The sequence below is a fragment of the Hoplias malabaricus genome, chromosome 1, assembly GCF_029633855.1.
Source record: "Hoplias malabaricus isolate fHopMal1 chromosome 1, fHopMal1.hap1, whole genome shotgun sequence".
Classification (NCBI taxonomy): Eukaryota; Metazoa; Chordata; class Actinopteri; order Characiformes; family Erythrinidae; genus Hoplias; species Hoplias malabaricus.
The window spans coordinates 44,347,989-44,361,001 of NC_089800.1; the positions used below are offsets into that span (position 1 = coordinate 44,347,989).

General features: G+C 40.8%; 1 protein-coding gene across 1 annotated transcript in view; it reads left to right on the forward strand.

Annotated features, from left to right (window-relative positions):
* The window catches only part of myo18ab (myosin XVIIIA b), a 117,748-nt gene that overhangs the window by 70,981 nt on the left and 33,754 nt on the right, over positions 1-13,013 (forward strand). The window contains exons 21-23 of the mRNA XM_066663775.1: positions 883-948; positions 6,353-6,481; positions 10,925-11,068. Coding sequence (XP_066519872.1) covers positions 883-948; positions 6,353-6,481; positions 10,925-11,068 — 339 coding nt within the window. The remainder of the gene's footprint in view (positions 1-882; positions 949-6,352; positions 6,482-10,924; positions 11,069-13,013) is intronic.

A 13,013-nucleotide genomic window follows, 5' to 3' on the forward strand; every position in this document is an offset into this window, starting at 1 on the left:
GCTGGGGGCTCTGATGTGTAGTGTTGAGTAATAGCCTGCTCGGCTCATCTCTTTTCCTTCTTTCCTCTGCTGTCTCAGCAACAAAAAAATAAAACAACTTTAATCAAATGCTTTAGTGACACCTCTATCAGTACCAACTAGTACTCCTTACTTACTTTTTCTCAGGGAAATGAAAGCCCCAGGGCCAAAAATGGGCTCAGGGTTATTATGCAATGGGCTTAAATGCTTTATTGAGTTAAATGCATGACTTCTGTACTTTTACAAGAAAGTCATAAAGAGAAACAGAAATATTAGTGACAAGATTTAAGATGTTTAACATGACACAAAAGTTTTAATCAATGTGCCACATGTCTGTTTAAAAAGCTCTAGTGTCACATGAGCTCTTTTTGCAATGTGTAAATATCAGTTGAAATGCCTCCCAGAGCAAATGATAGTGTTTTTTTTATTTTTTTATGATGACCACCAGATGTATTTCCTCAGAGCTGAGGACTCTTCAGTCTAGGGAACCTGCTTCCACTGAACAGCAATGAGTGCATGGCTCTTCAGCTGCTCTCTAATGTCCATGTGTGGGCACTGCCCACGAGGCAGCCGGCCATTGAGAGGCTGGTCTTTTCACTGCCCTGTGGTTTATTCATATGACATCCTGCCATGCAAAGAGCCTTCAAATGTGAATGAAGTGAGGGCTGAAGACAGAGAGACTGTTATTTCTGTCCCAGTATACCCAAGGTAGATGAATGTTGAGAGAGCACCCCTGTCAACACACTGTCGCTATGGCGCCTCGCAGTGCTATGACATGGTGTGTTCATTGTGCTCTCAGGCAGACAGTATCCTGACTTCCCATGCCCATCTCACTGTGTGTGTTTGTGTATACTTTTATTTCAGGCTGTGGAGGAGCTACTGGACTCTTTGGAGCTGGAAAAAAGCAGCTATCATATGGGCCTGAGCAGGGTGAGTAATGGCTTCTAAATAGCACAGAAAAATGTGCAAGATGTGGTTTAGTTCACAAATAAATATATAAAACATTAAATTATTCACCAATAAACAACAGCAAAAAGAATGCAAAATGATAAAGAAGGTAAATCCAACACTTTTCTGAACATATGAAAGAACTGCTTGACCTAACTGCAAGAAAACAAACATGACTTTAAAGTTTTTGTTCAATTAATTTCACTCCTGTATCCTTTAACTTCTCTGGCAATGTCCAGATCGTAGTGCATCAAAAAAATACATGTTATTTAATAGTAAGCATGTAACATAATGACTTAGTTATATCACAGTCCAACACAGTGGTGATGATTTTTGTGGCAATATAAAAAAAGCACTGTGGGAAATGGAGCTGCCATTAATTATGTCATCAAATGCACTTGCCATGCTTTAACACAAAAGCCTGCTAATGATGTGCAACAGTCAACAGCTCAGTCCAGCACTCAGTGCTAGTAAGGTTTGCTGCGATATAATTATAGTCATTTGTAGTCACGATTTTCCTTTGTTAGACATTTGTTCATGGTTTTCTGAGAATACCAAATTCTGAACACATTGTGTTATGAAACCTATTGAATTGTTAGCTATACAGCTAATTACAACTAATAAATTCACCAGAATGAATAAAATCATAAGCAAGGACAAGCTAATTAAAAATGTAACTGATCGACCCTTGTAGAATAAATGTACAGAGTAAGATCTCTGTCTTTTAAAGCATCTGTTTCAGTATAAATATTCACTTAAAGGAAAACTAGGTAGTTTTTTTTTACCTTAATATTACAGCTTGAAGATTGTTGTGATGCTTCACTCACCTGTAACACAGGGTATAGAGCCTCTGGAGTTGCTACTCTGTGCTCATCACTGCAGAAATTACACTATGTAACTTCTGGGTGAGGGTGAAAAAACTGGTCCCACCCCTTTATTTTAGGACAGTGCTGTGTATATATATATATATATATATATATATATATATATATACAAACTACAAAATAAATATGCACAAATATCTGACTCCCATACTGCACTGATTTTTTTTTTTTTTTTTTTGATATTTGCAGTTGTGTGCTTGTCAAAAAATCAGCACAGCACTTACAACCAAGACTAAAAGTGCATCCTCTTTTTTTTTGTAGTGACATGAATCTTCAGGTAACAAGAATTCATGTGCTGTACACATCCCATGTTACAGATCAGTGCATAAAATAAGTATGTGGCACACAGATTCAGCGTGTGTCATAAGGATCCATTCTGAACAGATGGCATAATTTCCATTTAGATTGCCGACTTGTTCAGTTCCCCTTACACCACTCAAAGAAGGCTGCCTCTAATCCCTGCTGCTGCTGCTCTCACATCTGGAGAAAGGCTTGTTGTGGCAAAGCAGGCAAAAGGCTGTGCCTCTTTTGCCTCCAGTAGAGGGAAAAAAACAGCCTTCTGCTCTACAGATGTAAATTCAGCTAGAACTTTTTTTTTGGTCAGTCTCCATTTGCTGAAATCTCAAAGTGCGAAAGACAATTAGGCTGTATTTGCCTCTCTAGATCAGCAGGCGAGAGTTTGGCCAGCAGCTGGTAGGCTTGGATGTGCTCTGAGTCTCTACCTGTGCAACCTGCAATTACAACTGAGTTTGTGCTGCCCCCCCTTTGTGCGTCTCTTTCATCGCAGTGATAGATCCTGGCAGGCAGCAGCTCTCTGTTTGGGCTGGTCTAGTTTGGCATGCGCCAGTAACCCACAAAAAACAGCAATCAGCGCAGCAAGCCATTGTGCTTTCAGAAGAAGAACAGCAGCCAGAAAAGATGGCCAACACAGCGACAGGCTGATAAATAGCTGATTAGGAGGGTGAGGGAACAGGGAACATCTCTGCTTAGAGATTTGCGCCACAGGTAGGAGGAAACCTACGCTGATTCATAAGTGCTGGGACAATACTGATCTCAGTTCAGCTGAAAATTACAAATTGTTTAAGAAATAGTTTCTAGGATGAAATTGGGCTGAAATTACGTTTGGCTCTTTTATTTCTGTTTAACTTTTCACAGAGTATATTCTGATATAACCTTGTATAAATTCTGATGTAATCATGTGTCAAGATAGTCTGGAACAGAGGTGCAGTCACATGAATATGAAGCAAGATGGTGGAGAATGTAATTGCTGCTGTTTCACCCAAGGCTATGCATTCTCTGTTATAAGATCTATAAACACAAACCTTTCTTGACTGAAACCGAGAATGAACCTAAAGGTTCACACCTAAACCAAAATACGACTGTAGGCCTTCGCAAGTTAAATATATAGACTATATTCAGCTGATTTTCTCTTTAATTGATGAAATATGACTTTTCCCATTTGTTCAACAACATAGACCAGCAACTGTCATCGGTTTTCATTTAATAAACCTCTCTAGCAATGTGAATTTTTAAAATTTAAATGTTAAGATGTCCTTAATGTGCTCTCAAACTGCAAGCAAAACATGTTTTGTAAAATCTCTAAAAATAGTCATGAGAAGTTTGAATCTTTGCTTCTCTAATTTTTTTTCCATCACTGATGAATGTGCCGGTGACAATTGGTAATACAGGCACATTCATTCAGATCTAATAGATTAGATTTGATGGCTGGAGGGTAGCAATAACTCTCCAATGAATTATTGGAGAAAACATCAGAAGGCATCCCGACAGCGAAGGATAAGCAGAATACAAATATCAATAAAGCTTTATTAAACTATGGAACTTTTGGTATTTCAGCAGTCACCAGGGCTTACTCTGTGCCCCACCACCTCCCTCCACCACCACCACCTCCCTCTCTCCCTGAGCATCTCAAAGAATCTTAATCTCTTAAGGGCAAAATGCTCTCTTCCCCTTCATCCTTTTTATTTTTGTCCTCAGAGTAAAGTGTCCCATATTTTGAGTGACCATGGTGAATGATGCTGTGTGATCTGTCTAAGAAAGGCTTTCTGCTCAGATGAACCTGCTGACCTACAGCTGTCCATTCTGAAATGGACAGTCGTAGGCCACAGTAGAGCTCCCACACAGCCTGGCAGGTGAAGTCTGTGTTATGGAGGGCCTTATTCTGACCCAAGTGTCACCCCTGTGTACCACCCCTCCACCATCAACACAAACTGCTGGTGTTACTCCGAGATTTCATCAGCCTTCTTCAACGTGGGTGTCAACACTCTGTTCCAACTAACTAGAAAGTGTCCTCTCACACACTTCTTAGGGTGATGTAATGTGCTCTAATAGTTATGCTTACATGTGACAGTGTGGCTGTGAGCACAGCTGTTGTGCACAATGAGAATGTTAACAACAAATGGCACCGGGATTTTTTTTCGGTTCTTTTTTTTTTTGAAAGCTTAAAACACATCTTAGGTCTTATTACAACTGCAACTACAATGCAACTGACCCAAGGGTGAATGCAAATTATAATTGCCTTTACCCTTGGAATTTCTGACCATGGAAATATGTGTTTAGACTTATTTGAGCTGTGTGAACAATGTAAGACGGTGTTGTAAATGCTATTTTAACTTTTATTTTTATTTTTCAGTATGTATATTTCTTGTTGTTTTAAGCTTTGAATTGTTTTCTGCCTCAAGACGTTTACCAAAGGTAGCTTCAATGGAATTAACTAATGTATTAACTGGATGTCTGTAACAATTTTAGCTTTAATGGAAGCTTGGAAGGCTTTATTGCGGAACGAAAGCTTGTTTGATCAAACTGCTGGCTTGCAAATTGCAGCAATGTAAATAACAAACAAATATATTAGATTCAAAAAGACACAGAATTAGGTCTTAAGTGGAGTAGCGTCCAGTGAATTTGGCAGTACGTCTTTCCAGATGCTGAAAACGAAAGCTCAGCTCTGCCAATGAACATACTTAGGAATGAAGATGGCTTACCGTTGGTCTCACTGAGGTGGTGTTAGTGATTTTCACAGGCCTTCAAATAGCATTCATGTGGCTCAGTGAGAAAAAGTTACGTGGAATTTGGGGTCGTAGGAGGGATAGTGCGGTTAAATGTATTGTGATTTATTCCCACTTACTTTGCGGTGGGGGTGTGAGCAGAATGCCAGAGGCTTTGAGCTCAGTCAGGGTTAAGATCAATATGGCATCTTTCCATAACTCTCCACTCTCCTACAAGACATGATGGAAGGGGGCTCTGAGAGAGCATGCTGGATGTAATAACAACAAAGTGCAACATGCTGTACAGAAAGGCTCCCCAGCTTTGATCTGAAGAGGAAGATTATGCTCCGGAGCAGCCTCAGATAAAAGCTCAATCAAGAGACATTTGTTGCTCTCTCGCAGATGTGAAGTAATTGAATCTGCAGCCTCAGAACTTCTCTAAGGCCTTTTCTCTTAGCCGTGTTCCCTCTACACTTCAGGTATAAAATTCACAGCACACCAAAGGCAGCAAACAAGACTCTGTGGGTCTAACTCTGCCATTAATACTAATAGTATGCTAATGTAATTAGTGTCTGGAGCAATGGATGAAAGGAAATGCTGAAAAACAAGAGCGGCTCACTCCAGCTTCTCTTTATTAGAACAGAAAACTGGGGGAGGGCTTCTCCACACTTGTGCTCTTGCGCCCCTCAGTTTGACACGCTTGTCACCGAGTGGAAAATTGCAAGGGAAACGGTGCATTGGCAGAGTTTGATATGGAAACCTCAAGCTCCCCAGAAGGCTTCCCTGCAGATATTGTTTGTGTTGTTTTTTTTTTTTCTACTTCTTTAATTTATTTATTTATATAGCTATGCAAAAAAGAAAAGAAGAAAACTGAAAGACTGTGGTAGAGAAAATAGATTTTCAGGCACTAGTTTATCTGTATGCATCAGTGTTCCTTTGTCAATTATGCTGTCTTTCATTTCACTCAAATACAGAATAGTGTAGTAGTAGAGACATGCCGAGATGTGTTTTTTCTGATCCCAATCCAAGTCATTTAACAGGAATTTGATAAATTTGACCAAGCATGCATTTTTGGAGGAATATAAAATGTCATGAATGTCCAGTTAAAATTACTGCCAAATTTAAATTCTCTAAAAATATGTATTAGACTTGTCAGTGGTTTCATTTCAAGCCAGTTAACAAGTGCTGTTCATTTTTTAATTCCACGCATTTCTGCTGGTTTGAGTTCATAGATTGGGTTCATGGGCACAGCTCGCATGGTGCCCAATAAAATTAATTTGGGCATTCAAACAAACCACTAGACTGCTACCCTTCAAAAATAGTCCCCCTTCTCGAGCTTTTTGACGAACATGAGAGTTACAGGCCAGTTACATGAGGTACTTGTCATTTAAAATGAACTTAGTCTTGATGTTTATGAGCACTCTCATTGCATTCAAAGTAGTGCAGCAGTGTACCATAGCCAGTGTGTAGTGGACATTACAGTGGGGTTTGTGTGCGCAGGTGTTCTTCAGAGCCGGTGTTCTGGCTAAGCTGGAGGAGCAGAGGGACATGCAGATGAGGCGCAACATCACACTCTTCCAGGCTGCTTGCAGAGGATACCTTGCCCGACAGGCCTTCAAAAAAAGAAAGGTGAGTCCCATTATGTCCGTTAGATCTTTATTCTTACGGCACAGATTATAAACTCATAACCTTACTTCCTTCAGCATTGAAATATATAAATAGAATGCTAATGCCAGGTTTAAAAATTGATAAGGGGTGACTGCATTGTATTTGTCCAGCAGTAGCTTTTGAAATGGAAACCCCTTCATGGTGAGTGCACCTCCATCTGCTTTGGAATTTGTACATCAGGAGTACATCAGAATTTCATCAGAGCAGCCAATGATAAATCCCACTGACTGTGCCCTCAGCTGGCAGATAGCATTCAATCTGCACATCCTTGGGGACCACCGTCGCCCCCTCAGCACTTCATCACGGCCCTATCGATCCCCCAGCCACCTACCACCTGCCTGCCCCCTCTCTCTGTGTCTATTCATCTTCTTTCTACTTACCCTTACTCCTCCACAGGGCTTTAGCCTCTCTGTGTTTCAGTGCACAATGTCCTGACCTGGCCTGTACTCTTTCTCACTACGTCATCCCACAATATCTCTCTCTCTCTCTCTCTCTCTCTCTCTCTGTTTCTCTCACGATTCATAATACAGCTCATTTAAAACTAAATATTTGTTGCTTTTGTAATTGAAAAATGCAAACCTCATCTCCAGAAATCTCCAGTGTGGACACTTTCTAAAAGTAAAATATTAAAAGTCATTAAAAGCTGTCAAACTAAATCTTTTCTTTGACCTTTTGTCTGTTAAATACATTTTCATGTGTATTGACATATGACAGATTTAAGTTTTTATTGCATTTTCAGGAAGTGTCCCCACTTTTCTGGAAATTACTTTGTATATGCGTCCACTACGGGGGGTTCTTTTAACTCGGAGCAGCAGAGGGCTGTTTAAAAAAACCATTCTGCGCCTAATCCACCACAGCTAAAAAATGGACATGTTCTCTGTTCATTAAAAGAAATTAGTTGGGGATCAGTGGTGGGCAGAACAATGACAGAAGACAAATTCTGTGACTTATATTTGATGACAGTCCTGTTACAATGCTGTACTCTGGCCTTACTGAGCTTGTATGTTGATTGATGTTATGGGGGGGTCTGTCTAGTGATATTCCACACTACTGTGCCATGTGAGAGCAGATGTTTCCATTTCCCACAATATAAACTTGGGTAAAATTACTGTTACAAATTTGCTTTTATAAGGCATCAAGTGATTGCAGCTTTAATGTATAATATATGAGTGCTTCTGAATGTGTCTCCAATTGATTTGTTTTGTGTTCGCCCTTCAAAGACACCACTCCAGTGTCTGGAAGTGAGACAATTGTAAGAGGGTAATCTCAGTCTAGCTTGAATCACTTGTTCTAACAAATTACATTAACAGAGCAATCTCAGTGAGGTTTCATTTTAATAGAAACTTCCATGTGCAGATCTCTCTTGCTCACAGTCTGTCCCTCTCGTGCGTGGCCTCTCCTAGCTCATTTCAGAGCAGGTTATTTGTTTGCACTGTGTCCTGTTGCAGTTAATCAGTGTCACAGCAGTTACTGACCCTCAGTGTTCAACTAAATCTAAAGAAATGTGAGAGAACTGGAGTTTCTCTTTGGACTATGCACTACAGCAGTAACCCTGAAAACCTGTGTGCTGTTGTTTTCTGCAGCTCATTTTTCAAGGTAAACTTTATTTCAGTGTACTGCTGAGCCACTGGCAGAGGTCAAGGCCACATAGGAAGTCGAACTGTTATAACTACTACTTCTTGACTTTTTGGGCTTGTATACTACTTTCCATGCAGCTTATTTGGAGCGTTTGCCTGAGCTAGAATACGGTTTGGAGGAGCCAAGTCTGCATGACTTGTTTGTCTAACAGCGTATTTGTGCAGACTCATGCATTTTTTTCTCATTTAATAGAGAGCAGGGATGCACAGCTTGAGCATTTGTGTTGTCATTTTACCCACAAAATAATAAGTTGTTCAAAAGAGTGCATCTTTCTTTTTCTGGTTGGCTGTGTTTCATTAACTTAGGATTGGCAAATATTGCAAATCAGAACTGTACAGAGATGTTACTGTGCAAAAATGACTGTTGCCTGACACATTTTTGGGGCACATTTGAGTTTGCATTTGAGCAGGTCTAAGCATCTCTGGCCACAGTTCATGTTTTGGCCACTAGAAAGGCAGAGGCTGTGTCTCAAATGGTTTATTTTTAGTTTACTACATCTTTCACGCACATCTGTTGTCATTCACATTGTGTAAACATTTCATGATGAATGGACCACTCGGAATGCTCTAAAATTCCTTGGAATAAACAGTTTTTACATTGACTTCCATCCAAAGTTAAGAAACATTTTGCTCTCTCCTATAAAGTTATTATTTTTATTGGACAGCAACAATATGGTTTTACATCCCGAGCTGACGCTGAAAAAGAATTGGAGAAGAATTTGAAGAACAATAAAAAAACACAAATTATTTGAAGTTTAGAAGTAAAAGTAATTTTTATGATTATATTATGATTTTAAGAAGAGAGCAGTGCTGTCTTCAGTGTGTCATCAGTTTAAATGACAGAGAAGACCTGTTTATTCTTAACTGACAGTAATATCATTAGTGAACAAAATATTCAAAAGCACTGCCACACTCTCAACACAAGGCGTGTAATAATGCAGTGATCTTTAGCAATTCCAATAACAAACCTGCACAGGTGGCTGATCTTTGAAGGTGGAGGTGGATCAGTAGGATTGTAGGATTAAAATCTTCAGTTAGGCTGCCTACATTGTAATAAGTTTTAGATTAGACAAGTTTGTCCTTAATTGTACACAATACTCTCCATACTAGGAGATGCCGGTAGTCTATATTTATTAAAAAAAAAGGTGTACTGAGTAATTTCCTTATATATTGCAGAATACATCAGCTATGGGGTTTGTAGTGTGGTTGAGCTCAGTATAATGCAGAGGGCGATGACAGAAGACAGTCATCAGTTGGCCTGCTATGCCTTAAGGGTGCAATTGGAGTGTGTTTGCAGTGTTCTAATTAAACACTGTGTGCGTTTCTCTTGGAAACAATGGATCAGGGTGGTGACTTCAGTACTGGCATGTTTAGGAGTGCTTCTGGCACCAGTAACACTGCTTTAATACTTTTGTTAATACAGTAAGAGATTGGCAGGTGGGAGCAGACTGAGACTTTGTTAAATCCAATCCTCAGACCGTTTGAGGGCTCTGGTGGGGAGGGATGTGTCACTGTTCCTTGAATGTGGAAACCTTGATTGAGGCTGCTAACCTGGAGGTGCCTTTTCAACAAGTTTCATCTCTGAATATGATCCATATCTGTTTGAACCCTGCAGGCTTCCGTGTCCTCGTCATGTATCATTGACGGTCATCGTGAACAGCTCTGCCCCTCATTGGGAATTCTGCAGAGCTGCTGATCTCTTGTCTAATTAAGTCGTTGCCTAAAGACACAGGCGTTCACTCCAAGACTGAACAGGTGTGTCCATGGCATATGTGGCGGAAGTACATGTGCAAATGAATGCCACCTGCAGTTCTATATTAGAATTCAGGCTGGTGCACCTGGCTGGAGACAGAGGCACCTGTAGGATAGAGAAGAACAAATCTTGTTGGCATTCCTTCTTTCTGTGGATGTGACACACAGAACTGTCTGGCAGGCTTTGGCTGCTTTCAGATGGTGCAGCCTCCAGACGGCCATTTTAATTAGGGAGCTTTCCCTGATTCACCTTCTTCCCTCCCCATCTGCGTGCATGGCTGCAACCAACATTTGTTGTGGGCAGAGCGTAGCAAATGAGCTCTGTCGCATATGCTGGTCAGGGCTGTTAGAGAGCGGACAGACACGATTTTGCGGTGTGTTAAGGCTCTCTCAGTGTGACAGATTACCCGGAGGCCACCTCCAGCTTGCTCAAAACCATGCCTGCCGATGGTGTAAATTTTGCCAATCTAATTGCTTTCCCAGATAATCTGCTCTTATTGAAGATACACGTGTTCCAACCACTAGGAAATCTTGTGAAGGTTTAAATCAGCTGCCAAGCTGTATTGATGCGTGATTTAATTACCAGCTGGACATTGGGCCGGGCATCCACTGGTGAGAAGCCTGATTTTTCTTGTGAGGCTCCAGATCATATCCAGAATTCCAGTTCTGACTTTTTTTTAATATCTTTGTTCAGCAGCAAACATTGGCTAGCAGCTTACACTCCTCTTCAGACAGCTGAAGATTCACCACAAGGGGAGCTATAAGAATGTTTGTTTTTTTTGTGTGTGTGTGTCACTGAGAGGAAAGGATCTGACATTGACAAGTAGCAGCAGGATCGTTCACAGATGCATTTAGGTCTTCAATGACAAATGAAGACCTAAAGTTGCAAAAAGCACTAGGGGTAATAGAATGAATGTATGATTTAAAAGTTTTCAAATGAAAGCTTTATTTAATATGATCTTCTCAGTGCTGTGGGCAGGGAACTACATGTCAGTCATATCTCACTGTCTCACAGATCCAGGACCTTGCTATTCGCTGCATCCAGAAGAACATCAAGAAGAACCGGGGAGTGAAGGGCTGGCCTTGGTGGAAACTCTTTACCACCGTGCGTCCACTGATCCAAGTGCAGCTCACAGAGGAGCAGATACGTGGAAAAGATGTATGTTGCCAACTCTCTCTCTCTCTCTCTCTCTCTCTCTCTCTCTCTCTCTCTCTCTCTCCCTTTCGCTTACTCTTAATCACACATTTCTCTTTGATTGTTTTTCTCTTACCACTCCCTCCTCAGTCCATGTCTCTTGTATTTGCTAGGGTTTGACTGTCAACTGCTAAGGTTCAAATGACATTTGTGTATTATTCAATACATCTCTTTACTGAAAGTGTTTTCAAAATTTTAGATTTTTATTCATTCTATATGTTACAGTAGCCAGTTGTATTATGGGTTGTGGCTACAAGCTTATTAATGTCTATAAACACCATTTACGTCCCATGACATGTACTCGCTAAAAGTTCTATTTCCCACTCTCTCAGCCTCTCTCCAGTTGAGGCTGTCGATTCTCTAAAACAGATGTCTCTAAATCAGAGTGTCATGTCCAGGTTTTGGTGTTTGACAGTGGCAGAGCAGGAGGTAAAACCCATTGGGGGGGGTTCTAATACCCCTCTTGGTTTTCCTTCCTAGCCGTGGTCCCCCTGCACTCCAGGTGCAACTTCCAACAGTTCGGTTCCCGACTCACCCAAAGCGCTCGCCCGTTTGATTCATCCCTCTGAGGCTTTGGCTCAATCTGACTGTTTGTAGAGGAGTTTCTGTGTGGCAGGGTTGTGGGCGAATACATTACCTGTGTAGTTTCAGCCTGCTGACTTTATGGCGAAGTTCAGGCGGCACAGAGGCGTTGGTTAGATCAGATGCAGCTGTGCCTCCTCTGGGGAAACTACATTAGCAAGTCACATTGAGTTAGTGTATGTGCTTGTGTGAGGGTGTGTGTGTGTGTGCGCGTGCGTGCATGTGTATATATGCTCAGCACGTCCACCGTCCTGCTGAGTATTGCGAGTCCGTGCAGTGAGGTGTGTTCCTCAGAGAGTGCCAGTGCTGACTCTGGCTCCGAGAAGCCTGCCTTTAAAAACAAACAACACCACTATCTCCTTTAGCCAAACAGCCTGCAGAGCTGCAGCTGATTGCCTATGCCCCCGTCCACTTCACAGCCAGCTCAGGTAACTGTGGGTGAGGGAGGGATGAAGGATTGTGAGAAAGACACAGCGCAGGGAGGAGGTTCCTACAAATAGATGCTGAGGAATAGATTAAGCTGCCTGTCTGACCCTCAACCTGCACGTCCTTTCGCTTAAACTTTATAAGCCGCAGTTATAGCTGGTTTAGTTTGCTATTATTTATCTTTTGTAGCTTATTGAAAAGCTACATCTCTTTTTTGGCGAAAATACAGATAGTAAAGGTCAAAGGCTTTTAGTCATACCATGATCTATGGAAAAGATGGTGTCAAACTTCAGTTGAGTCAAAATTAAGCTAAATAATATATAGGGGTTTTCATGTTATTTTTATAGTTTATTTTATTTTTTCTGTGAGTGGTGGATCAGTTTCCCTTTCGAGTTTATGTTTCTTCACGGTGTGTTCCTCGTTATGAGGGAGTATTGTTCCTCTCACTTGGGGCTAAGACCTGTAAATTTGCTTTCTGACGATGCCTGTTGTAAAAAGCACTAGAAATGATTAAGATTAGCAGGGTAAAATGGTTGTGGCTGGCTACACTGGGCTCACAGGTAAATTGTGGTCAACAAGTTGCAATTAGTCTATAATAATGGATTTTTTAACTGATATTACAGCTCATGAATAGAAATCAAATAAGATTAATAATAAATACATGGTGATTAAATTATTTTTAAGCTGACATATAGGGTCAAATTTGGCTAAATAAGAGGGATCAATTCCTAAAGAATTATTTGAGATTTTTAACATAACTCTGAAATAGACCTGCTTTCCCTACTTGTGTGCAAGGTACATTTGTGCCATAAATTTAAAGTAAAACATTGTTGTCTTCATCTGCTCCATAACAAAACAGACATGACTCTCCATATCTCATATAGGTTGTCTGTCTGATGTT